This window comes from Paralichthys olivaceus, chromosome 2 (assembly GCF_024713975.1).
Source record: "Paralichthys olivaceus isolate ysfri-2021 chromosome 2, ASM2471397v2, whole genome shotgun sequence".
NCBI classification, from domain to species: Eukaryota; Metazoa; Chordata; class Actinopteri; order Pleuronectiformes; family Paralichthyidae; genus Paralichthys; species Paralichthys olivaceus.
In genome coordinates, this window is record NC_091094.1 from 21,508,450 (window position 1) to 21,534,476 (window position 26,027).

General features: G+C 40.4%; 3 protein-coding genes and 3 non-coding genes across 7 annotated transcripts; 5 read left to right on the forward strand and 1 right to left on the reverse strand.

The window, feature by feature from the left end:
• The first annotated feature begins 457 nt into the window (after positions 1 to 457).
• Positions 458 to 11,170, forward strand: stimate (STIM activating enhance). 2 transcript variants are annotated; one of them, XM_069511328.1, is made up of 9 exons: positions 458 to 688; positions 1,027 to 1,475; positions 3,967 to 4,015; positions 4,100 to 4,195; positions 4,350 to 4,471; positions 4,696 to 4,808; positions 6,738 to 6,815; positions 7,016 to 7,159; positions 9,220 to 11,170. In XM_069511328.1, the coding sequence occupies exons 2-9, from the start codon at positions 1,250 to 1,252 to the stop codon at positions 9,331 to 9,333; spliced, it is 942 nt and encodes a 313-aa protein (XP_069367429.1). In that variant the 5' UTR covers positions 458 to 688; positions 1,027 to 1,249; the 3' UTR covers positions 9,334 to 11,170. The 2 variants fall into 2 exon arrangements, with proteins under 2 accessions (XP_069367429.1, XP_069367426.1); XM_069511325.1 differs by having other exon boundaries at positions 465 to 1,475.
• trnar-acg (transfer RNA arginine (anticodon ACG)) lies at positions 5,438 to 5,510 on the forward strand. Its single transcript has one exon. It is a non-coding gene; the product is annotated as a tRNA-Arg (tRNA).
• Positions 8,242 to 8,314, forward strand: trnar-acg (transfer RNA arginine (anticodon ACG)). The gene has a single exon. It is a non-coding gene; the product is annotated as a tRNA-Arg (tRNA).
• Positions 11,171 to 12,637: 1,467 nt separating the features above from the next.
• mustn1b (musculoskeletal, embryonic nuclear protein 1b) lies at positions 12,638 to 15,091 on the forward strand. Its single transcript, XM_020086618.2, has 3 exons — positions 12,638 to 12,772; positions 12,894 to 13,017; positions 14,733 to 15,091. Exons 1-3 carry the CDS (start codon positions 12,764 to 12,766, stop codon positions 14,846 to 14,848), a joined length of 249 nt encoding a protein of 82 aa, XP_019942177.1. The 5' UTR covers positions 12,638 to 12,763; the 3' UTR covers positions 14,849 to 15,091.
• On the reverse strand, positions 13,642 to 13,713 carry trnae-cuc (transfer RNA glutamic acid (anticodon CUC)). Its single transcript has one exon. It is a non-coding gene; the product is annotated as a tRNA-Glu (tRNA).
• Positions 15,092 to 17,090: 1,999 nt separating the features above from the next.
• Positions 17,091 to 26,011, forward strand: LOC109629136 (inter-alpha-trypsin inhibitor heavy chain H3). Its single transcript, XM_020086615.2, has 22 exons — positions 17,091 to 17,271; positions 17,590 to 17,619; positions 17,889 to 17,912; positions 19,008 to 19,162; positions 19,357 to 19,461; positions 19,567 to 19,729; positions 19,830 to 19,940; positions 20,072 to 20,200; positions 20,311 to 20,427; positions 20,519 to 20,687; positions 20,797 to 20,922; positions 21,037 to 21,218; positions 22,128 to 22,313; positions 22,421 to 22,560; positions 23,039 to 23,199; positions 23,387 to 23,413; positions 23,521 to 23,574; positions 23,972 to 24,085; positions 24,172 to 24,373; positions 24,483 to 24,655; positions 25,175 to 25,286; positions 25,419 to 26,011. The coding sequence occupies exons 1-22, from the start codon at positions 17,164 to 17,166 to the stop codon at positions 25,555 to 25,557; spliced, it is 2,727 nt and encodes a 908-aa protein (XP_019942174.2). The 5' UTR covers positions 17,091 to 17,163; the 3' UTR covers positions 25,558 to 26,011.
• Positions 26,012 to 26,027: the final 16 nt, after the last annotated feature.

Genomic DNA, 26,027 nt, shown 5'->3' on the forward strand with positions numbered 1-26,027 from the left:
TGTTTGCACATAATATGCCAACACCTCCTCACACGGGGAGGGGTTAACAAATTCAGCTTCAGTGGATTATTTGAGCCATTTCATATCTTTGAATAGTTGTTATTTTTAAACAATTTAACTTGATGGGCAGTTTTAAAGCGAGAAGCTTTTCTCTAAATGTTTTTGTATCTGAGTTGTTCCTCTCTTTACCAGTTCCTGTAGCCTGGTTTATTGTCATGTGCTTCATTTTGTGTGAGAAAACCCTGCAGTGGGAGTTGTTTACTCATGTGCTTGTACTTACAGCAATGGAACATATTGTTATATCATGTTTAAAAAGATTATTACAGCTATTTAATGAAAAATCTGCAATAAGAAAATTAAAAAAAACAAAAAAAAAATCGAGTTTTTGTCTCTCGACCTTTTCACCTACAACTCCCAGTGTGCAGTTCGCGTGTACGCAAGTCACATGACCGTGCGTCTGGTCTGTCAACATGAGTGGGCTCTGCTGGGCAGGGGAGCTGCAGGACCTCCTCTCACCGTGACCTGCAGATATCCATGAAATTCGTTTTAACCGCAGAGGAGCAGCCGGTGCAGGAGTCAGAGTGAGAGGTGAACAGTGCACAGCCTGGTGGTTACTGACAGCAAGTAGAAGTTAGCTCCTCTGGCGTCAACGCCGTGGAGCTGAAGAGTTAGCTTGGATGCTAGCTAGGTAGGTGATGGTAGCGGTGTCTCAGCCGCCGTATCTTCATTTTTTTTCACATTGACGTTTTATCAGCGGGAAGTGAATCACTCCTGACGTATTCACTTTCACTTCACTTCGGGAAGTTATGTGGACTGTTTAAGTAGTTATGAGACAGTAGCTGCAGCCGGCTGCTGTCCCCGGTGTTAGCTCGCAGATAAGGAGACTCCAGGACGAGCCTGGGAATGTTTCCTCTGCGTGACGGACCTTTTTTAACCTGATAGTAGTTTTTAAATGTGTGAGTGTAGTGTAAGTGTAAAGAGTGGTTAGCAGGAGTCTCACATAACGGTTTTATAACTTCTGGTTAGCGGGTTGAGGCTCGGCTTTACTTGGAACAGCCATGTCTCCATGGGTGTCTGGAGCCGGAGGATGAGTGCGCGCTGGCGATGCAGAGGATGCCACCATCTTCCACCGGAGACTGTCCCGCTGAACCTATCGATTAGCTGACCCGTCAACCGCTGGAGAGCAGCGGGGGTCTCTGCTACTGCACCCCGGCTTTAATCGTTTCGTCTCGCCCCGCTCCTGTGTCCCATGGCGGCTGTTAGCGGGGTCAACATGCAGTCCCAGCTCGGAGATGTGGCGCTGGCGGGTCCCGGCGGAGCGGTGCTGCCCGCCGGGTCCATCACCAACACCTCGGCGTCTTCCAACCCCACGCCAGGCACCGATGTACGAGGATGTGAGAACGGCGCCCTCATGGACTCCTTTGGGATTTTCCTCCAGGGACTTCTGGCCATGATGGCTTTCAGCACGCTGATGTGTGAGTATGGACACAGAGAGGGTCTGCTGTGTGCCTCTGATATCTGACACCAGCTGCTCATGTGCAATGAAGCAGAGCTCTGGTAACAAATGCATTATTGATCACAGCAGACAGGATCATGTCTGACTCCAGAACAGAGGAAGACTTACGTGACAGAAGTAGAAATGCTCTCTCTTGCTGTAAATCTGAACGCAGAGGTTTGACTCGGTGTAACACTACATCTGGTAACTTCCTCTTTACAGTGGTAATAAGAGCTGCTCACTCTCTACATTTGCGTGCACATGATCCTGCCACACAACATCTATTATATCCCTACCAGATTCAAATTCAATAATTAAAAGGGCGTTATAGGAAGCAGCAGTGTTTTATTGTATTTATATGGCATGTTTCCAGTTTTCTCAGCCTCTCAACATGCTTGTACAAGTTGCATTCATACTTCTGTCACACCAGTCAGTATGTGGACCAGTGTTTTGCACAAGAACACTTTGGTAAGCACACTGGAATCGAACCACCACTGCTTACACTGATTATGTGTATTTGAACTTTCTTCCAGCTCATGTGCAACACTGATATGCATGCAAAAACAAAATTGTAGTAGTGTGACCTTTTTTAATGTAAAGTACACTACTTCAATGACTAATATTAAATATATGCTCCGGCTGATTCTTCACACTTAAAAAATACTTATTTTAAAGAGACATGTTTTGGTGGCATGCGTAGTTTGCAATGTAGTTTTTTTCACAACCATGCAAATATTACCACATTAAACTACAGACAAGACCAACATGGAACTGATAGCCTTGATCAGAATATATCACAAAACACTCAGCTTGGTTGTAGGAAAGGCAATGGATATTTACTGTCTCCAGTTTGCAAGATAACATAGTGTATCATGAGTTATTCTCTACTCTGCAATCTTCAATCATGTATTTACTTTTTGTATAATTTTGGGGCTCTGATATTCTTTCACATCTGTAATAGTTGACATAGGTCCTAAATTTCCTTCATAAGGATTTAAATAGGTCTTAAATTTACTTGTTGACCTGCAGAAACCCCCTAGCAGGAACTAGTGAATGTTATTTTCACCAACTTCTTTTTTACAACTGCTGTCTGAGTAATTTTCTTGTGCTTTTTTCCATCTCTGACTTTGTGTTAGCATCAGCATGTTTTTTTTTTAGTTACATGGAAACACTGCCACAGAAAAAAAATTACAGTCAAGATTTTGCCATGGTTCCATTCAGTCAGCCTGAATTGTGTGCATCCCTGCAGCCTCTCAGTGGTGAGGACTGTTTAAGCATTTTGCTGGAGGCAGCTCCCTGAGTTAGAGGAGTTGACTGAGGCCTCCACATGTGTTCACACGACATCCAGCTGCATGCAGGGTGTGTTCAGTCTGAAGTCACACTCAGAGCAGACACTGAGGTCATAGCTAATTGTAAAACTCGCCCACATGAAAACACAAAAAGCTCTCAGTAAATGTTCGGGCAACACTTCAGCATTTGGTGTGAATTTAGCGAGATGAAATTGTCTGATGAAGTCTGTGCAGCTCACAGTGTCACAGCTTAGACCGATAGTCAGAGTCCGTTTCTGATAAGTAAATCAGTCATGTAACAACAACAGTGAAGCTCCCCTGTCACCATGCAGCTGTGTCGTAGCATTTAAAAGCGGAGGACAGTCATGATAACAAGCCACTATTGTGAGGAACAGCTAGAGCATTATTTGTGTTGGACATTTCACTGCTTATACTGATGAGCCTTCTTACATTTATCCTCTCAGACTCCTTTTCTACACTCAGTTCTCTCAGAGTTTGTTACTGTTACCTGGAGAGCAGTGCTAACACACAGCAGCATACTGGAAATCACTTCCAGGCAATGTAACACACACAAGGTCTTATCTAATCTATTTTGGATTCTTAATCTTCATAACTTTATTGATACTTTGTCTTTTAGCATGCTCATGCTTGATGACCGTTTGTGATTCACTTCCCCTTTTGGGGAATCTTGAAATAAACATGTTCTTGTTTATTTAGCTGTGAGGTGAAAATAAGGACAGCATGTGAATCGCTTCTGTTTCTGTACATTATATTTGTTCAGTTTTTAGCCACTAGACAACATATTGCCCTTGCCCACTTCTCATTGTGCTACAACAAAGCATCAATACATTCGAAAATAAAGGCTGATGCATCCTTTTTGAGCAGTAACTCAATCACACAAGCAGGCCACAAAGTGAGATATCAAAGTTTCTCCTCTAGCCTACAGAAAAATGAACAGCAGCTATTTGAGCTGAGTTGAGACAGAGAGTGCCTGATGCCTGATACTTTTTCATATCTCACTTTGTATCCTGCTTGTGTGTTACTCTGCTCAAAAATAATGCATTTGACAGCTCAAAGGAGTCGTAACTTGATTCAAATGAAAATTAGTAATCTGTTTGATTGATTCTGTGCACCTCTGTGTTTGTGGGTGTGATCTGTAGTTCATATGTCTTCAATTCACAGTGAAACGCTTCCGGGAGCCAAAACGTGAGAGGAGACCCTGGAGGATCTGGTAAGGCAGCTGAGCCAGCTTAAATTCATTTCTGGGAGTGAAGACATTAAATGGAAACAAATGAACTGTACTGTGTCTCTGCAGGTTCCTGGATACCTCCAAACAGGCCATAGGAATGTTGTTCATTCACTTTGCTAATGTCTACTTGTCAGACCTCACAGAGGAGGATCCTTGCTCACTGTGAGTCAATCCTGTGTTCGACTATAGAGCTTTCTGATTCTACATGTTACTCGTACATCACCCAGAACCTGTTAAAATGATGACTATTCAATCTTGTAGACATAATGTGTCAAACTACAGATGCAGATTCCATTCACTTTTCTTTTTCTCCTAGATACCTCATTAACTTCCTGTTAGATGCATCTCTGGGCATGTTGCTGATCTATGCTGGGGTGAGAGCTGTCAGTGCTGTAGTAGAGTGGAGGCAGTGGGAGTCTCTGCGTTTTGGAGAATATGGTGAGGACCATGTGTCTTGAGTGGTGGAGTGTTTTCCCAAAGAGCCTGAAATGTCCAATGGAGGGCAGTAGCTATCCTTAATAATGTGATGTTGCTGTGTCACTTCTTACTACAGCGCTTTCTTCCCTCAAATACACTTTGTACACTCAAGCAGTGAAATCTAGTTACAACTGTGGACAATAATCTGATGTATCTCTATTTTCTCTGTGTGCGTGTGTGTGTAGGAGAGCCAGTGCAGTGCACAGCGTGGTTGGGCCAGTGCATCCTCTATATCCTCATCATGATGTTTGAGAAAGTCCTCATCATGCTGGTCCTCCTCATTCCCCAGTGGAAAAAGGTCAGAATAAAGACAAATTATTAGACAAGCTATAATTTTCTTCCAAGTAGAGATGAACTGAATATTTAAAGGGGGAGCAGCACTCTCCAAATCTATCATTGACCTGCAATTTAGACTGTACATGAGACATAGCTCTACAAGTTGCATGGAGCAGCCCTGTCTTTCACTTAGCACGCTGCTTTGAAAGCTCTCGTCTGGATTCTTTACTTGAAAACATTTGGCAGCTTTTGTGTTAGGCTGCTAAAGATGCAGATCATTGCACCAGGTTTTATAGTGTCTGTTTATACTAGTGTAGTGAAAAAGAGACTAAGAGAATTAGATGTCCCCTGACTGGAAATAAAAGCCAGGCCACCAAATCCTAGAATCCCCTAGTCCACCAGTGACAACTGCTCTGCCTCTTAGTCTGTATCTGTTAAAATAGAAATGGAATCCTGTATAACAAACCTTTTTAACATCTGAAGATTAAAGCAGTGCAGACAAAAGCCAGCTTCACGGTTTGTTTGACTTCCTACATGTGGCAGCAGTGGGCCTAAGAGAGCATGCTCTCAGCCGGCTGCAGAGCTGTGGGGGATGGGCAGAGCTGTGCTGGAACAAATCTATTGCTTTCAGTGGAGGGAGCTATGCACAGCGGGCCAGTGGCGCAATGGATAACGCGTCTGACTACGGATCAGAAGATTCTAGGTTCGACTCCTGGCTGGCTCGTTTCAGTTTTCTCGTTTCACATGTTTATCCAAATGACTGATTTACTTTCATTTACTTAAATTTCCTTGCCTGTCGCTGAATAAGTGGGAGAGAGAGAGCAGAGCCAGGAGATGCTGAGTGAAAAAATGCACTGCATGCAGCTGTATAATGAAACAGGATTTCAGCTCTGAAAAAGGCCTGTGAAACAGTGATTTAGACTGTAATGAGACATTTCATTACAAGTTACATGGAGCAGCCCTGCCTTTCACTTAGCACGCTGCTTTGAAAGCTCTTGTCTGGATTCTTCACTTAAAAATATTTGGCTTGGGTTGGGCTGGTAAAGATGCAGGTCATTGTGTCTGTTTATACCTATGGTTTATACTCATAAAATCACTTTTCAGACATGACCTACAGGTAAAATCTGGACAATACGCTACAGAGTTTTTCCGGCAGAGATCATGATTTTCTATACAACACCAGTGTCGGCTCTTATCGCCACAAACTCTCTAAACATCTTTGTCTGTCTTCTTCTTGTATGACACTGTTTTTTCACCGGAAGATATTTGTTTTCTTTTAGTTGTTTCATTTTTGCGTTGGTTACGTGTATGTAGCGTAATCATCCCCCCCCTACATTCTACAGACTTCATACTAAGAGACCAGGTGAAGAAAGTCTGCAGAAACTGCAGCGCCTCTCACTCAGACATTTGCATTCGTTCAAACAAGCACCTCCTCCAGAGGAATCTGCAGAATTTAGTGCACGTCTTAAAGCAGCTTTACAGTCTAGTGTATTGAAAGAGAATAAGGTGTTACCTGACCCTAAATCAAACCTGGGCCACTGAATCCTAGAATCCAGGGGCATATTTCTGTGCTGCAGTGTTTTTTTATTTTTTTATTTTATGTCTTTTGACAGCTGACAGTTATTGTGGTGTTACATCCCGTCCGGAGCAGTGTAGTGTACCACTGAAATACAACAACTGTGTTTATGGTCAAGTACACTACAGCAGTACTTGCCATTTCAGGTGACTAAAGAAGTAAATCGTTTCAAGTCCATATGTATGTAGCCTTAAGTGCAGAGGCCTTCACAAGTTTGTATTAAATTGTTTAAGTTGTACTGTTTGCTCCAATGTTCTCTCCTTCCATTGAAACAGATAGTCTGTCTCTTCTGTAATTTTTGAATGTTGAAAGGCTGCATGTGCTGTCTATGTTGCTGTGTATGCTTACATGCGTGCTTGTTTATGTGTGTCGCAGCTGGCTCTCCTCAACCCCATACAGAATCCTGACCTGGAACTGGCCATCGTTATGCTCATCGTTCCGTTCTTCGTCAACGTAAGCCCGATGTTCCAATGTGTTTTCCACCACCACTAGCACCACATGTGTCTTGTGCAATTTCCTAATTCATAACTGACATCATGTCTGTTTGTCCATTCAAATTATAGTGCCTTGTGTGTGTATCAATATTAAAAAATCTAGGGGTTTTTTTCCACCAGGGGAAACATCATTCACAAATGTCTTCTGTCTTCCTTTAGGCCCTCATGTTCTGGGTGGTAGATAATTTTCTAATGAAGAAGCACAGGACAAAAGCAAAGCTAGAGGAGAGAGAGGAGGACTGTCGGGGGAACAGTAAGGTGCGCTACAGACGAGCTCTGTCCCATGATGACTCGGAGTCAGAGGTAAGTCTAACTGCACGTCTAACATGCAAGTTGCTATCGGAGAAGCCACATGAAAGTATCATGCAATAGAAATCATCAGATATGGTATAAATACCTGGAATTCACTAAAACTACAACAGTTAATTTATTCCGTACCAATTATCTGATACAGCTTTTACTTTATCAGGGTGGCCACACCTTGCCCCCCCCTTGGCGGCACCACTGTATTGAGGCGCATTTCTCAAGTGTTGTGTTGTATTTATTTCTGATGGATGATTCTTGCTAGCTGTATTTTGTTGAGTTATTTTGTCAGTGGGCCAATGGTTAGGACGGTTTTAGATCACAAATAGAAATGTGATGCCAAATTAGAAACTATTTTAGCATCTGAATGCCAAACCTTCATGGTGTGTTCGACCTCCTTCATGTAGAAGCAGCCGCCTTGAGAGGGCATGCATCGGCACATCCAGTGGCTGGTCTCAGACATGTGGTCCAATGGTTAACGTGTCTGATTATGGATCAGAACATTCTAGAGTTTGAGTCCTGGTTTAGTTTCATAACCTGCCATTTGTATTGACCCATTCAGATCACCTAACACAGTTTTAACCTGTTGTCCCATGCTGGTCTAAAGTGGCTACAGCAGACAGACACCAGCTAAATGTTGTACGAGACGAGAGTCCTTGTAAATTGCCACACTGTCCTTGAATGGTGTATTTTACATCAGTTGTTTGGGTCTCATTTGTTCACATGGTGGGAAGTGGACGCCCGTGTTCAACATGTTGCAAGACAACTTGTATCTAAAAATATCCAAGTGTTGTTTTGAATGACTTTCTGAAACAGGTTCTCAATATTTGAATAAGATGTTGATTCTGTTATAAACCATAGTTGTATTTTCTCCACATGGTTAATACATTTCTAGAAATGGAATTCTGAATAACAAACCTTTTTAACATGTGAAGGTTAAAGTTGTGCAGACAAAAACCAGCTTCACGGTTTCTTTGACTTCCTACATGTGGCAGCAGTGGGCCTAAGAGAGCATGCTGCAGAGCTGTGGGGGATGGGCAGAGCTGTGCTGGAACAGATGTATTGGTTAAGCAGCACACAGCGGGCCAGTGGCGCAATGGATAACGCGTCTGACTACGGATCAGAAGATTCTAGGTTCGACTCCTGGCTGGCTCGTTTCAGTTTTCTCGTCTCAATTTGTGTGAATGACGTTTGTACTGCACGCAGCTGAATAATTATGGAGGACGAGAAATGACTACTTCTTCTGCCTTCAGTAGTTGCTGTTTGCAGTGTTTAGTCAGTTCACACTTAAAAACAACGAGTTCATAGTTCATTATTTATTGGGATGATTTAATAACAAACTTACCATCATGTGTTGAGTTATTAATCCATGGTGTCTGATCATGTCTGCGTGTCGCTCCGGTCATTTTATCACTGAGTCCTGACTGAGTGTTTCGTCTCATGTCGAACTGAGCACAACATGTTGACGAGTCATTTTTCATGATGTTTAAATGACTCTCATAAACTCTGGAATCAAACAAACACTGAGTTACTTCATGTACTGATCAGGTCCTGATAACTAGTGATGAGTGGTTATTAGTTACAGTGAGAGCCGCTCAGAGTGGAGTTATTTATAATAATTTATAATTAATTTAAAAGAAATGAGGAAAAATGAATATGTTTTGGTCAATGATGATACTGTGTCATTGACCACAAAATAAATTCATATATGGTGAAAATGTTTTTGAACTGTGACAAACTCTCCACCCAGACTATTGCAAAGGTGTGTGTGTGGGAGGGTATGTATTCAATCATGGAAGACTTAAAGGTGCAGTGTGTACGATTCAAGTGAAAGGGATCTATTAGCAGAAATGTAATATAAAATAATCCTTGTGATGTTTTCAAAAGTGTGAGATCATCAACACTGTATGAATTGTTTTTTTCTTTACCCTAGAATGGACCCTTTATATTTAAATACTTTATATTTACACTGAACCTTTAAGCAGGCCTTCATGATGTTATCATATACCTGTCTCCCAGTACGCCGTTCACTTCTGAGGCTTCTCTTTCCTGTTTCTTAGATCCTTTTCTCAGCAGATGATGAAATGGATGAGTCAGACGAGGATGATGTTCGTCGGATAACTGGCCTGAAGACAGTGAAGAAGAAGAAGCTTCGCATGGGGATCCCTGTTTGACCTGTGCCTGGCTAAACTGCTTTGATCAAATGTCCTCCGGGGGCTCTTCACCACACAGATCAACATACGTTCCCAGTACCTCCACAGAATCTGATATCGACCTCTTTTCAAACGCAGGATGCCCACTGATGACAGAAGAAAATACTTTTATTGAATTCACTTCACTGTTGACTCCTGAAGAATTCCTGCATAAACACTGTCTAACCTGGGATTCAATTCAACCCACCGGGAGATTTCTTTTTTTGCATCTAAATTCACTTTGGGAAGACAGCTCCATCATGAACCCTTGTTAAATTGTTAAACCGGAAATGTGAGTGAAGTATGAAAAGGGTAACACTGGTATAATACTGTGTGGACCTTGGTGGCATGGTGATGCAGTGGTCCAGGATTATAATGGTTGGACAAATGGGTGGACCAGACCCAAAAATGCAAACAAAACTGTTGATTATATCTAATACTCTAACAAGTTCTCTAAACTGATTGTATCCCTGATGTAGATTCCATATAAACGTTGTGCTTTTGTTTTCTCATGTTAAACGTGCGTGTGTGTATGTATGTTTGCGTGGGGAAGTCAGGACATTTTGTCTGGCCTGCACAGTTTTGAGGGTTAAGACTTTTAACGATTAGGATTATTTAATGTTTAATGGTTACAATGATGTTTAGGCTTTTAGTTGGGATGGGTAGGGAAGGGCTAGAGAATGCATTATGTCAGTGGGGGTCCTCACAAAGACAGAAGAACGTGTGTGTGTGTGTGTCTGATTAGATTGAGTGTTTGAATCATTACTGACGTGACTAACACTTCTGAGCACAATTCCACACTGTACTACTGTAAACTTCATGTGTAATGTTACTCATGTCAAAGGGAGCACATTCATGTTGCAGCAACCTTCCGTTTTTATCTCGTAAAGTCCTTTCAACTGTTACACCTACAGGACTGCAGGTACCACAGTGCAACATGTCAGCTCAGTCAGTATTGTTTGTGGACACGAGACTGCCCTTTGTTTGACCCTTTACTGACTTGCTCTGACTGCGTGTTCTCTGTCTTGGAACACATTTCGTCTCATTTTGACTGGTTGGGTTTTTATATATGTTTTTGTTGGTGTTATTTTCGGGCCAAAAAGGTGACTATGCTTGTTCCAAAAGTGTTCTTCATTCCTTTACTTTGATGGGAAGAGTAGATATGGGAACAATTTCTTGCACAGTTTCCCATTTATTCTAGCTTTCACCTTTCCTTTTGTGTTTGGTGTGATTTGTTTTTTGTTACAATAATGTGCCTGAGTGCCTGTTTGTTAGATTTCTTTGACTGTTTTATCCAGAGCTCCAGATCATCAGGCATCAAGCAGCATTCAGCAGGCTCTGATGTAAAGAATGTGACATGCATAGACCTCTAAACTGTTAAGTGACTGTCGACCAGGCAGACTAGAGATACGGTGCGCGTGGGTGGATTTTTAGTTTTTCTGTGCGTGCGCGCGCGCGTGTGTGTGTGTGTGTCAGTATATATATATACATAGTATACCTGTATGCACTGGCCTGGTGGATGCATGTGTGAGTGCTACTTCTCATTAAGAGAGAGTGTGATAAACTGTGACTGCGATCTATGATGACTATGTTGCTGGTGATGATTTCAATATGATGTGTTTGGCCTGTTGCTAAGGAATAAATGAGTTTCCATTTTACATGACTGACGCTACAGCATCTTGCAGCAGTTATGTTAACTAAACCACGACAAAGGACTTTTAATATTTTGCAAAGTGAAACAAGTGGATGAGTATAAAGGCAAGAGGTGGAGGTAAATTATCATTATAACTGCTTTTTCAATAAAGGGTGTGATAAACCATGTTGAGCCAAATGTTTGATTTGTGTTCTAATGTGAATCTCGTATTGTTTTAGTAAACCAGAAAGTGTTGCCTGACCGAGAACCAAATCCAAGCAACCCGGAATGACCACCAGACGACCAGGGAGGACGGTACCACTATTGGACACTTCACAAAATTAAATCAAAACAAGCAGTGAAACAACTGTCTCCAGTTGCAGCTTATGACTGAGAACTGTGGGCATTGTTTCGTGGTTTACCACTAGATGGAGCAGCAGATTTTAGAAGAGGTCTGGTTATAACTGAACCTACAGTCATGGCTGTGTCTCCAGAAATAGATCCAACTAGAACTTCTAATAGCTTCTTACAAAAGCTTAAGAAAAGACACAGGCGCACAGTTAGTGGGTGGAGTCATGATAATCCACTACATCCTGACTCATCGGCTCCACTTAAAGACACTCTTAAGTTTCCATGTCGCACTGTCACAGGTCACGCTGTGATCTCATTCCCTGCCTCACACAACTATATCATATGTTGTCTTTGTTGTTTTTGTTTTCCCTTCATCCCTAGTAACACTGAGTTGGTGTAGGAGCCACTTGTGGAGCCTCAACTGCAGGTTGTATTATAATATTTAAGGTTAGAGAGACAGACCCATTTATTAATTCATCTTTATTCCTTTCTAATTCATTTCCTACGTGAGACATTTTCTTTTGTTCAGTTTGTCAATGATTTATGTATATGTATGAAATCAAAGCTATGTGTGGTTAATACACATGAATATAAGTTATTAAATCAAACAAAAAATACCCACCCTCTGCTGATAGTATTGCAATAAACCCAAAAGGATCCTAGTTTATTAATACTTTATTAATACCCTATTTAGGCTATATAAGTTTTAGTTAAACAATAAAGTGCTGTACAATACTATACTGTTGTATTATGGTAATTCTGACAAGATTCAGTAGAGAGAATCACATACAGGAGGAATGAGTTAGTCACTGAGTGTGTGAGTCAGTGGGTCTTTCATTTGAAATGGAGTCAACACCTCAGTCCAACTTCCCTGACTGTTGTTTCCTGATATGTTTGCTTACTTGTTTCAGCCTAAAATTAAAACTTCTCATTATGAGAATCCAATTAGTAAAAAAATCCCTAGATAATACAAACAAAATAACATTGAGAATTGAGTGTCACAATCACAATGTACATTGGATAAACCTAGAAAATAATGTGATTTATACATTTAACAGAATAAATGCTCTAAGTGATATTATATTTATTACTTCACCTGCAGGGGGATTTAGTTTGCTCTGGATTTAAGCAGTGAGAAACTGTGCCACCTGTTTCCTGAATATCAGCTGTCGGCCTGGAACTTTATCGTAAAAGATGGGAGACCCGTTCCAGCCGTAAGCATCCCTCACGTCACACCTAATAATACACACTGACAACAGGCAGGGCAGTGGGCAGCTGCTCTGACTGACTCACTGGGTCTGGACCAGGACTATATATATATATGATGGCAGGCATGTTGGGAGACAAAGACACACAGTTGAAAAACAGCAGCGACAGTGTCACACTGGAGAGGCCGCCTGTTGGATTAATACAACAAATTCACTCACCATGTCACAGGTAAGTTACAGATTACTTAACTAAATCTTAGACATTACCCCAGATATCAACAATACCATGATTTTGTGTCTTTTATTTCCACCTTTAACATTCATAATCTTCTTTCTTTTCCAAACACCAGCCAGGCGAGGTGAAGAAGAAGAAGCGTCCCCCTATGAAGGAGGAGGACCTGAAAGGAGCCCGCAGTAAACTGGGACTGAAGGGCGAGGTCAAGAGTAAGACCTATGAGGTCATGATGGAGTGTGGTGAGCACAGCCTCTTACCAGCGACATGTAAAAACACAACACGGGGTCAGATGTTGACTCTAAAAACATAGATTTACTCAATAGATACATTGAAGAGGATATATAAATAAATAAGCATACATACCAGTAAAGTATTAGAAATATATAAATAGAGTAAATAAATTGAGAGTACTGCTTTACCTGAATGACCAGATTTAGCTCTAATCTCTTTGTACTTTGTACTTTAATTTTGTTCTCCTTCTACTGGACTGAAGCTTCATGCTGTGCCCAGTTCCAAGTGTCTTTATGGATGAAATGTAGAAATACGGAAGTTAATAACTGTAGATTATTTCCCAATTGATTATCTACTTACATGTTCATGCATTTATTTGTATTTGTATGCTATCTCTTCTTTCACTTCAATATCTATCTGTTTTTATATTCAAATAATACTTATGAGGTAATGATTTATTTCTGTGTTCCACTATTTTGTCAGACTTGTGTATGTATTAGTGAATCATAATGTATCTATCACAAGATACTTCCCACTGCAGATCTGTTTACTTTAGTCTGAGGAACTCACATTCTACAGTTTGAAGAGGTTCAAATTTTAAACAAGTCACAGACGTGCTGAGAAAAAACTAGTTCCCTGACCGGGAATCGAACCCGGGCCGCGGCGGTGAGAGCGCCGAATCCTAACCACTAGACCACCAGGGACGGTTGAACGCTGTAAAATAGAAATATTTCTCGAACCTGCTCCTCTGGTTCGTGGCTGACAGGCGGTTTGTGACTTCTCTTCATACGCAGTTCTCTGTTCTTTATACTTCTTCCGTCGTCATTGAATCAACACGCCAACCACCACGTGGCTCTCCCCTGTTACATTCAAACCTGTCCCCCTCTAAACAATGGCAGGTAGGAACTAATGAACCCCTTGGCAGAGGGACATGCAGCTGCAGCTTCACATGAAAATATAAAAGTGAAATAATCATTAGTGCTATGAATGATTATTAAACAATGATGTATTTACACTAAACCTAAATCTGCAGGTGCACAGTAATGTTGTGGGATTATTGCTACTGAGATAAATAATGAACCCAGTAACCCAAACAGCTCAATAAGAAAGAATGAAATCTGCAAAACTTAAGTTGTTAGAATAACCCAAATATAATGTGTACGGACACAGTATAGACATCTAGTGGTGAGGTTGCATGTTGCAGCTGAATACCCCTCACCTCACCCTCCCCTTTCTAAACGAAGGAGAACCTGTGGTACCTTCAGTTATAAAAACTCAAAAGGTTAAGTTTGTCCCGTTTGGGCTACCGTAAAAAACATGGTGGGCTCTGTAGAGAGGACCCACTCTAGATGTTAATATAACTTATTTAAATGTAAATCCCAATCTAGGGTTAAGAAAACAATTAGTACAATTTAGATGAAACACACCAGGATTGTTTTATATTACATTTCTGCCAATAGATCCCTTTCACCTAAATATTACAAAATGTATCTTTAAAGCCTGCAAATGAATTAATATTTGGTCATTATGATCAGGACTGATGATTGTTAAAAAATGCAACTAAGTAAAAGTTTATAAATATTTCTAACAACTTTGTTTCGCAGATGTTTTTGTCGTCTAACATCTCCAGATACACTGTTTTTAAATTGGTGCACTAGGGTTGAATACTTTAATTCAGTAAACTGACAGTAACATGAGTGTCTGTGTCTCTTTCCATGTTCAGAGCGTATGGGCAAAGTGGCTCCGTCTGTGTTCAGTGGTGTGAGGTCAGGGACGGAGACGGCCCTGGACAAGCCTACTGCTGCCAAAGCTCCAGGAGCCAGTGTGTTCAGCAAGTAGAAACTGCAGGACAGAAGAGAGAGAGAGCTGTGGAAAACATACACGACAGTCTTTAAGTGTTTGATGATATGGATTAAAAACAGAGGGTTTTATCACATTTTAGTAGAGATCATGGTTTTAGAGATAGTTGCTTAATGCTGTGGGAGTGTGTTGACTTTGTTGCTATGTAAGCAGTGACTGTACTTTGTTGTTTGAACAGTGCATCAGACATCAGATTTTGATTAAAGTGGCTCATGCTTTGGATTGATTGCATCATTGATATATCAGTAGAGACTTAGCTTTTAAAAATATATATATTTACCTATTATTTCTGCTTTTACTCGACCACTTCCTTCTTAAATATTTTCCCCTTATATTAAAATATAATGTTTTTTATTATCATAGTTTGTTTGTAGTAAATTATATTTGGGGCTTGAAATGACTAAATGCAGTAAAGAGTAATCATGGCAGGTTACCTCAGGTCTTTTGTCACTTACTCCAATAGCTCCAAAAAGCACATAGCTTCTGTTTGCACTCGTATACAATATAAATGGCACGCAATAGACCTGACGACTTATTGTAATAAAAGTCAGAGCTCAAGATGATTTGGGATTTAATGTTTTCAGGTGTTTTGAATTTATAGAAGAAAGTGTTTATTTGATTATCTACCACCGTCTCATTCATATATGTACAACAGTAGCTCTCCATACTGGATGTATCTGAATTCACTGTGTTATTGTTCATCTTGTAATTTTAAACTTTAATTAATAAATTCAATCTTTTGTCAACATATGATTATTTTTGATACGTTTTTGATTACTATTGCAATAATGTTTAAGCTGCAATGAAGAGTCTTTCTTGTTTTAACAGTGCATTACATGACTACATGTATGTGACAGGGGTCATTGGTTGTAACACATGTGATCTCTATCATCACTGGACTCTGCAGTTCTCCTGAAGAAGTGCACAGTGGAAAACTAGCTTTAACCTTTACAGTCACCAGGTGGCCAAGACACAACTCCTAATCAATACTAATGTTACCCTTTTATACAGAAGTGTTATAGATCTTGCAAACAAGATTTCATTATCAACCCAGCTTGTTATTTCTGCAAATGTCTTAATTACTTCATGCACCACTGAACTGTCTTAAGGCCTCATCTTCATATAGTTTTAAAGGTTCAGTGTGTTTTACGTTTCAGCTGAGTTATGAAATTCGTGGTGCAGACCCCAAAGGTTTGATATCATATTCAAGTCTGCAAAACATTGCACATTATTGATTTCTGAATCCTTTAACCTACTGTGGACAATGACTCATCAGATGTGCAGAGTGCACTCCCACCTGTGTTTGTTCACAAGGTTCATAGTGCAGCCCAAATCAACATGTGTTGATAATCCATGATGTGAGAAACACATTTACTGCAAAAGGCACCTTGTAGTCCAGTTATGTAATTAGCCCTCTATAACACATTCATCTACGTGCTACCTGCTGGTCAAATCTAAACCTTACTTTTTTCAGTAGTTGCATTAAAAAAAACATACAAGAGAGTCTTTCTGGTTTCAGACAGCTGCCGACTGTTCGCTCCCGCTGGGAAATGATGTAAACACCCACACATCAAGTGAAGCAGCACAAGACATTCAGTGAAAGGGTGAAAGGAAGAGGAAGAACGCATTGACCTAACGCCAGATTAGGGTTAGAACAAACCTAACTGATGTTGATGAATGGATGAACAAATAGTGTTTTATTCAGAAACACACATGTAAAATACACTTAAAATAACTCCAAAAGACATTCTGACATGAGCAACCAAACATCACAGTAACTGATGGAATAAATGCTTCATATTGACCTTAAATCCATTTAGACACTAACATTGTTCTTTATGTTGAGGCTCTGCAGGTTGGTCATGAACAGTCGCACACTGCAGATTGAGCACAGACATTTCTTTCACAATTTTGCAAGCAGCAGCACTTCTAACTCAGGGCCTTCTGACCACTGAGCTCAGGTCTGTTTCTGGTTGTCAATAGTGCAGGAGAAAAACACACACACACACACACACACACACACACACACACACACACACACACACACACACACACACAGACACAGACATATACACCCACACACACTCTCACACACACACACACACACACACACACACACACACACACACACACACACACAGTCACACACACATATATACACATATACACCCACACACACGCACACAAACAAAAACACACACACACACAGTCACACGCACACACACACACCGCCCATCCCCCTGGACAGAGAGCTGTTTTCTGAGCAGTGAAGTCAACCAGTGTTCAGTTTGGTCATGTCTGGACTGCTGGGTGTTCGACTGCTGCTGTTGTGGGGCTGCCTCTGGCCGTCCAGCCTGACCCAGGGGGCTCTGGTCATCTCTGGAGACCATGAAGCGACACAGGTGACCTCACACACACACACACACACACACACACACACACACACACCTTCTTTTACTATGACTTTAATTTGAAGTCACATTTATGTTGGAAGTTAAATTTTTTTATCAGTATAGCTCCTGATTGAGCCAGGTCCGACTTCCTCTCAAATACTTTGACTCAAGCTTTGCTCTACCAGAGTTTGCATTTTTAAACCTGTTTAGATTTATTATCACTGTCTCCCATGAGCTATCTCTGCTCTTTATTTGTACATGTGAGACACATGTTTTTTAACAAAATGTGTTTTTTTGTTCAATAATTGAGCTTTATTTGTATTTCAGGAGATGGGAGGGGCTGCCAGATCACTGCAGGTATTTGTTAGACAGTCAGTTACACGCTATGTCATGTGTATTAAGTTTTTTCCCTTGATAAACAATATTAAAACAGTGTTTGGAACATCATAATTGCATGAAAAGTTAACATAAATCAACTTTTTTTAAAGAGGTACAGTTAACAGAAAATGCATGTGGGGCATAAAGCAGCAGTCTTAGTTGAAATTGACAGTTTTATTTGATTTTAAATTTAGATTTTTTCAAATCTGAAAAGAAAATGATTTCCTTTTTGGGTTTTTTCTTAACAGAAAAGAAGTACAAGTGAAGCCACGGTAAGAAAATAATGTTTTTCTTTAATAATGTGAGGGGATCATCTTACCTGCCAGATCGTCAGAAACACACAATAGGAAGGAGAAGAATAATTTAAATACCATTAGTAGCCAGATTGTCAACTGAAAAAGCTTTTTGTTTGAAGCTAGTTGCTTGAGGCTTAACAAATTAAATTAAGACTGTAGAGTAACAGGTAGGTAGAGCAACTTCCTGAAGAAAGCAATGAGAATACACACAGGATGCAGGTAGGTTCTAAAAGAGATTGGATAAAAATGAACTGGGAATAACTGAACTGACTTTTTTTTCCATATATCCATATGTCCCTGCTGAACTGCCTCATCCGAACACTCCCAAAGTGGAACCAGTGACATCATGTCTTCTGTCTTTTAAGATACTTTTTTTGGCACCAGTCAGGGCAAGTCAGCATGGGCTGGACCCCGCTGTGAAAAAAGCAGGGGCAAACTGTTTCAAGTAATTATAAAAGTGAAAATATCTGATATTACAGTAATTCACTGGACAGAAAGCCTAAATACAAGTGCAGTGCCCATTTAAACATGTCTGTTTGGTATGGGCTGGACATTGTGTGCAGAGCTTTTAATGAACAGTCTATGCTGAAGATTCTATAGTTGATGTTTTTCATCAAATCTAACTGCATTTTCTTTTTTTACTGTTCATGTGCGTGATGTTCTAAATCAAAGTTTCGTAATTCTGCTTGATATAAAGCATTGCAGCAACAAAACAATCATTGCGCTTGTTCGTTTTTAGACAAATTGTTAAAGAGAATGTGGAATATATGGATGTTGTTGCCATGACGGAGATCAGCAGGTCCATCTGTCTCACTCCAATATGGTGAAAGATAAATAACAAGTCATCGGTTTGACACCGTTTCTGATCACTGCTGTAGTTTATCCAAGGATGCAAAAGAAGAAATGTTCAACTTGGTCCACAGACTGAAGGCACACTGCCCCACCCCCACTGACTACTACTGAGCGCTGGTTGCCTGTTGATTCCATATTTATTAATATTGAACCCTGAACACAAGCTTCTCATTTTCATGAGTTTCTGTCTTTCCATCTCATCCTTTCTTTCTGCCTCAGGTGGAGGTGTACAGTGTCACCGTGGACTGCACAGTGTTGTCTCGTTTCGCCCACACGGTCATGACCTCCAAGGCTCTGAACAAAGCAAACTCCTCGCAGGAAATCTTCTTTGAGGTGGAGCTGCCCAAGACGGCCTTCATCACCAACTTCAGCATGTCAGTCCTTGCACACTCTTATTTCCAATCTCTTCACACTCCAGCATTTATTACCTGTCTGTTTATGACACCATCATTCTCCCTGTTTACTTTTACAGTTGTGCTCCAAAGCATATTTTTATTAGAATGATCCAGTTTATTTACTTTCCTTAAGTTGCATCATGCTGCTCTCCATCTCTGCGTCTCTTCAAAAGGGAGATCGAAGGTCAGGTGTATGTCGGGCAGGTGAAGGAGAAAGAGAAAGCCAAGAAACAGTATGAGAAGGCTGTTTCCTCTGGACAGACTGCTGGACTGGTCAAGTGAGTCAGTCAAGGTTGAATATGCATAAACCCAGTATTACAAACACAAAATACACATTCAAAGCAACATCTGCAGCTGTCACTTACAACTGTGTTTTATTTCAGGGCCTCTGGGAGAAAGATGGAGAAGTTTTCAGTGTCTGTCAACATCGCAGCCAATAATAATGTGACCTTCACTCTGACCTATGAGGAGCTCCTTCAGAGGAAAATGAGCCAGTATGAGATTTTAACACGAATTAAACCCAAGACCGTGGTCCAGGACTTTCAGGTGCATCTATGCTCATGATTCTATTTCCACCTGATTTAATTGATCCTAAATGAAAGTTTGTCTCACAAATGATGTTGTGTCTGTTTGTGTGAGGAGACAGATTGTGACAAATATCTACGAGCCTCAGGGTATTACGTTTGTTGATGCCCATGCAACCTTCCTTTCCAATGACTTGCTCCCCCTGGTGGACAAAACGGTCACAGACAAAAAGGTGTGTGATACAGTAGCCCTCCAAAATTCAAAATGATTCAGGTTTCACTTCCTTTTCTTCAATGCACCAGCATTTCTGGCCTGAGAATAATAAAGAACAAGCTGAGCTCAGTGTGTTTATCCCTTTATCAGGCACACATCTCATTCTCACCAACTGTGGAGCAGCAGAGAAAATGTCCAGGTTGTGATGGAACACTCATCGATGGAGATTTTGTCATCAAATATGATGTAAACAGACCAAAGGGCATCGGGGACATTAAGGTCAGCTGTCACTAAACTCAGTATCTGCTGCACACATTTAAAAAATATTGATGAATCTGTGATTAATTTGTGTCATTCGTTCATGTAAATCATGATCATCTTCCCTTCAGATTGTGAATGGATACTTTGTGCACTTCTTCTCTCCACCTGACCTGACCAGACTCCAAAAGAATGTGGTGTTTGTGATCGACAGGAGCGGATCAATGAGTGGGAGAAAGATTGCTCAAGTGAGAGTATATATTTATATTTTAATGTAGTTCAGATGTATTGACGTGCACATGCACACAGTGTGACCTCTGATCTTGTAATCCTTTGTAGACACGAGAGGCAATGCTTGAAATCCTCAAAGACCTTCACGAGGACGACCACTTTGCTTTGGTACAGTTTGATGACAGTATGCATACCTGGAGGGACTCACTTAGCAAAGCAACAAAGGAAAATATTGAAGCCGGCATGGGCTACGTGAGGAGAATAAGAGAATCTGGCAGTTAAGAGAATAACAAGTGGCACTTTGATCTCTTTGATCGTCTTTATTTCTACAATGATAGAAATGTATCCTGATACGAGACACTTGACTGTTTGTGTTTTCCTTCTAGTGACTGATATCGATGGAGCAGTGTTGAGAGCTGTGAACATGCTGGTCACAGACAGGAGAGAGAAGAGGCTCTCTGAAAGGAGTAGTGATATGATTATTTTACTGACTGATGGAATGCCAAATTCTGGTGAGCATGTTGGGTGTGCACATACTGTTGGATATATTTGTGTGATTGCACTTTTGATCAATTTTCTTAAGGTTTAGCATTAAATCTGTGCATGTTGTATCTCTGGCTTTGAAGGAGAAACAAATCTCGAGCAGATCCAAAAGAATATGCTTTCTGCCATCGGAGGAAAAATGTCATTGTTCTGTCTTGGGTTTGGCGATGATGTGGATTATTCCTTCCTGGATGTGATGGGCAAACAAAACAAAGGAATGGCCCGCAGAATATATGAAGCTTCAGATGCAGCCGTTCAACTCCAGGTGGAGGAATCAGACTATGAATACAATTCTGAGCAAATATTTTTTTGTGATTTTGAATTTAAACTGGAATGGCTCACCCCTTGAATTCCACATCACCGTCATGTTCGTTCAGACACAGTCCTAAAAGTATTGAAGATATATTTAAACTGCTGCTGATAACCAACATTACCTTAGCTACATATTGATGGTTGTTACAGGTTTGTTGCCCTATTTGTTACTGTACAGAAAAAAATCCAAAGTTCAAGTTTTATTGTCAACACAAGGTCAATGGAATAATGAAAAGTGTTGGACAAGAGGAGAGGTTAGCTCAGAAGTCAGGGCAATGTTATAAACGAAATATAAAGTACAGTTTAAAGTAAGAAAAGAAACTGAAATTTTTTTTGGGGGGAATAAAATCTATTTAAATACCAATGCATAAGAATATATGAGATAGAGCTCTACATAAGACAAATAATAAAACGTAATACAATACTGTATATACATAGTGTGTATGTATGTATGTATGTATATATATATACAGATTACGCAGTTTACAAACCATATATAAAGTTCCCACAATATGCTTGAGTTTTTTTTCATCAAGATCCTCAGTTATTCAGGGAATCGGTCAAAATGTCTCGCAATGTTAAAAAAAGTAAAACAAAAAATTCTGTATTAACCCCTCGGACATGTCAAAACTTTAATGGGTACTTCTTTCATCATCCCTCCATCAAGTTTCATGAAACTGCCTTCTGTAGGTTTTATGTAATCTTGCTAATGAACGAACAAAGAAACAAATAAACAAATAAACAGAAGCAAATACATAAGCTCCTTGGCAGATTATAATACAATAAAAAATAATAACAGCAGTTTAATTAGCACATTTTGTACAAATACATCTAAAACAATGTGTGTTTGCAACAATTTCAGGGTTTCTACGATGAAGTTTCAAGCCCTCTGCTCATGGAGGTGGACCTGCGTTATCCTGACAATGCAGTAGACCTTTTGACGACCAACCACTTCAGCCAGCTGTTTAATGGCTCAGAGATTGTGGTGGCTGGTCGGCTGACAGACAACAACCTGGACAACTTCATGGTGGAGGTTTTCGGCGAGGGGGTGAGGAGAGGGAAATGGCTGAAATTTGGAGACAATTAGATGAAAAGGAAACTTGTTGATTATTTCTCTAATCACTTGCATTTCTTCCTGTTTCGTCTTCCCTGTAGCTTGAGAGAAACTACGAAGCGCAGGGCCAGGCCAGTGCTCAGAACTGGAATGTTGTTTATCCAGATGAGGAGTACATCTTTGGGGATTTCACAGAGCGCCTGTGGGCCTATCTGACCATCCAGCAATTACTGGACAAGAGGTTAGTTTGAGTCATTTTAGTTGATCTGAGTTGCTCTAGCTTGAAAATCATTTCCATTGATCTAATTAGCACAGAGCCTGTTCTCAACATATCTGTTTGGAATGGGCTATTTGTCCTGGGGTAATTTTTCAGAGCAGCAACACTTCTACAATAAACTGTCACTCTCATTGTATTCAACTCAAGATCACAATTTGTCAAAATAAAACTCAGTACAAAGCATTACAGCAACAAAACAAATGTGCTTTTAAGACAAATTGCTAAAAAGGAAATAATTCTATGAATGTTATTGCCTTGATGGAGATCAGACCCTGTGTATGTCTGTATTTGTCTGATTTGGTGAAATGGTAATAATCAATTTATCTAAAAATTCCATTTTCTGTCAGCCCTTAAATAAGCTTGTAATATTCATATATAGATTATTTTATAGTTTTCTGAATGCCAGTGTCATTTTGTCAACATTGTTTTTTTCTTCCTGCAGCAAAACTGGAACACCAGAGGAGAAAGTCAATGCTACAGCAAGGGCATTGGACTTGTCTCTACAATACAGCTTTGTCACTCCTCTCACTTCCATGGTTGTCACCAAGCCTGAAACCGAGGACGGAACTGAGAGCCCTCTCATTGCTGACAAGCTGACTGAGGGTAAAGGGAAAAGGAAAGGCTTTAAAGAGTGATGCAGACCAAAATTTACTGTAATACGTTCACTGGCATCACTGGCCATTGAATTCATATTTTTTTTAACATGTTATTCATTTAACTAACCAGTAAAGGCTATGGTGCTCCAGCTTGAACTGTAGAAGGTATTAATTAGTTGTTGTTTTTTTGACAGAGCAAAGACAACAGGCAGACAGAAATGGTAAGACAGTAAAGTTTTTTTGTCTTGTAGCCAAAAGAAAAAAGATGTATATGTTTAAATAATTTCACTGTATTCTTTTAACTTTTTTTTATTATTCCTCTATCTAGTACTTCGCTATCCAAGCTCTCATTACCACATGTCCCCTGCTCCTACATATTTTGGTAAGCCATGGGCCTCGGTTTTGGTATTTTGGTCATTTTCATCAACCTGGATGTCTGTGGCACCATCGGTCAGTTGCTCAGTCAGTCCTTCAAGACATTGATGACTTTTGGATCCTCTTTTCAATTAGTGCCACAGGCAGGTTAAAATCTTCTGACAATGAATCCGACTTTATCCTCTAATGGTAAACATTTAATGCTAAAGGTTAACATTTTAGCATCGCTATTGTGAGCATAGCCTGCTGCTGGTATTAGCATTTAGCTCAAAGCACAGCTTTCTCTTCAGTACTGCCTCACAGCATGACTGTTTGACATCATCACTATATTAAACCAATCCTGTTTGCGTTAAATGAATGAAATCATAATCATTACTGTAATTGTACTCTGGTATCACTTGCAGTGGATGGAGATCCTCATTTCATGATAGAGCTGCCAGACAGAGATGACGCTCTGTGCTTTAACATCAATGACAAACCAGGAACCATTTTCACACTGGTTAGAGACCCAGAGTCAGGTCAGCCCAAGACCAGTATTGAATACAATGCAAATCTTTTCTCATTCAATCATATGCTGTAGTGAGTGACTGAATTGTTTCTTCAGGTATTTTGGTCAATGGCCAGACAATTGGGGACAAGAAAATGCCCCCCGATGGTAAAATGAACACCTATTTCTGGCGGTTTGGCATCATCCACCACACTCTGGGGGTGAGGCTGGAGGTCAGCACTCATGAGATCTCAGTGTTCCAGGATGGCAAATGGGTGAAGCTGCTGTGGTCTGACACAGGCTCTCTTAAAGGACCCAAGTGAGTGGCTGCACCATCGCATGCTTAGCCCAAAGAACCATCGCTCTACATGGGTAATATGAGATGTGAAGTCCAAGCTCAGAATGAACTCCTCTTCTTTCTCTTCCAGCGTGGATCTTCTTGTGACGAAGGATCGCAGCCTAACAGTAACTCTAAAAGATTCAGTGAAGTTTGTGATCCTACTGCACAAAGTGTGGGAGAAGCATCCGTACCATCAGGACTACTTGGGTTTCTACACCCTGGACAGTCATCTCCTCTCCCCTGCTGTTCACGGCCTGCTAGGTACAATGTGGCGCTCATATGCTACATCCATAATGCTACACTTTCATTAAAATGCATCAACTCTGCTTCGGATACACCTGCCATTCACACGAATATCAGAGATATTGAAACAGAGACGTTTGGAAACGCTGCTGGCCATGTTTTAGTATGGACACTCACAAATGTTTGCTGATTGGGTCTTTTCAATCATGATGTAGCCTTCACTGATTTGTCAGGCACGAATCACATGATTCCCTTCAACAACTGGCATGAGCCTCAGCTGTAGAAAGCAACGTGGATGATCAATTGCAAACGTAATTAGGCCAAGATGCTTATGTGGTCAGGGATCCTTTTAGTTTCAAGCGAAAACGTAGTATGGATGAGGCCTTACTAGGAATTAGACTGCATGGTTTAATGTTTATAGCAGTATTTAGTAATTCCAAAATTTACAGCGGTGTCTCTTTATAGCAGACAAAATGAATAACATAATTGAAATTAATATTAAAAAATATTACCTGTAAATGTCTGCTTGTCCTCCAGGTCAGTTCTACCACGGGATTGAATATGAGGTGAGTGACCTGCGTCCAGGAGAAGTCCCAGAGAAACCAGACGCCACCATGTTCGTGAAGGGACAGGAGCTCAACGTGACCAGGTACATGTCTAAGATAAGCGTCCCACCTCAGCCTGGCAGAGTTTGAATGCAATGTGTGTCCAAAAATTAATAACTGGCCCTTGCTTTGTAAATATCGCTTGGTCTACATGACGATTCTGCCTTGGTCCACAGAGGCTGGCAGAGAGACTTCAGGAGCAATGTGAAGGATGGAGAAAATGTTCCCTGCTGGTTCATTCACACAAACGGAACAGGCCTCATCGACGGAGATGCAACAGACTACATCGTGTCAGGACTTTTCAAAACCGCTTAAATGCAGGTCACACATCAGTGTCAAACACAGAACCAATCACAGTGATAAAATAAATATGAAAATAGCAGAACCTGCACAGTCATATACTCAAAGACAAACAGGTGTTATGAGTTTGATCTTCTACAACTATAAGAATGGAAAGTAAGAGAATCCCAAAACTGTAACAAGCACTGGGAGACAGGCTCATTTGTAAAGGAATACATGGAATGTTCTATATGTTCTTCATCATGCTCTAAAACATGGACTAAAGCTACATTTCCATTGATTAATCTTCTGTTTTAAAGTAATGGGATCTAATCTGTTTCCATGCAGGGAAACTTTGATGAAAAGGTTAAGTACAGTTCATGTAAAGTCCACCAAACAACATTGTACTTAATAAATCTTTTCTCTGTGGTGACTAATTGAAATGTTTCTTCGTGGTTTAACATTCAATAAAAAAAAAATCCTATCCAAATGAATTTGATTATTGT

Excerpts from the sequence above, each read along its gene's own strand:
- stimate (XM_069511328.1), top strand. The coding sequence starts at position 1,250 with ATGGCGGCTGTTAGCGGGGTCAACATGCAGTCCCAGCTCGGAGATGTG. Across the intron at positions 4,016-4,099 it reads AGGAGACCCTGGAGGATCTG|GTTCCTGGATACCTCCAAAC; the intron begins GTAAGGCAGCTG and ends GTGTCTCTGCAG. Across the intron at positions 7,160-9,219 it reads ATGATGACTCGGAGTCAGAG|ATCCTTTTCTCAGCAGATGA; the intron begins GTAAGTCTAACT and ends CCTGTTTCTTAG.
- mustn1b (XM_020086618.2), top strand. Across the intron at positions 13,018-14,732 it reads TGAGGTCATGATGGAGTGTG|AGCGTATGGGCAAAGTGGCT; the intron begins GTGAGCACAGCC and ends TTCCATGTTCAG.
- LOC109629136 (XM_020086615.2), top strand. The coding sequence starts at position 17,164 with ATGTCTGGACTGCTGGGTGTTCGACTGCTGCTGTTGTGGGGCTGCCTC. Across the intron at positions 19,941-20,071 it reads AAACGGTCACAGACAAAAAG|GCACACATCTCATTCTCACC; the intron begins GTGTGTGATACA and ends TCCCTTTATCAG. Across the intron at positions 20,923-21,036 it reads TGATGGAATGCCAAATTCTG|GAGAAACAAATCTCGAGCAG; the intron begins GTGAGCATGTTG and ends CTGGCTTTGAAG.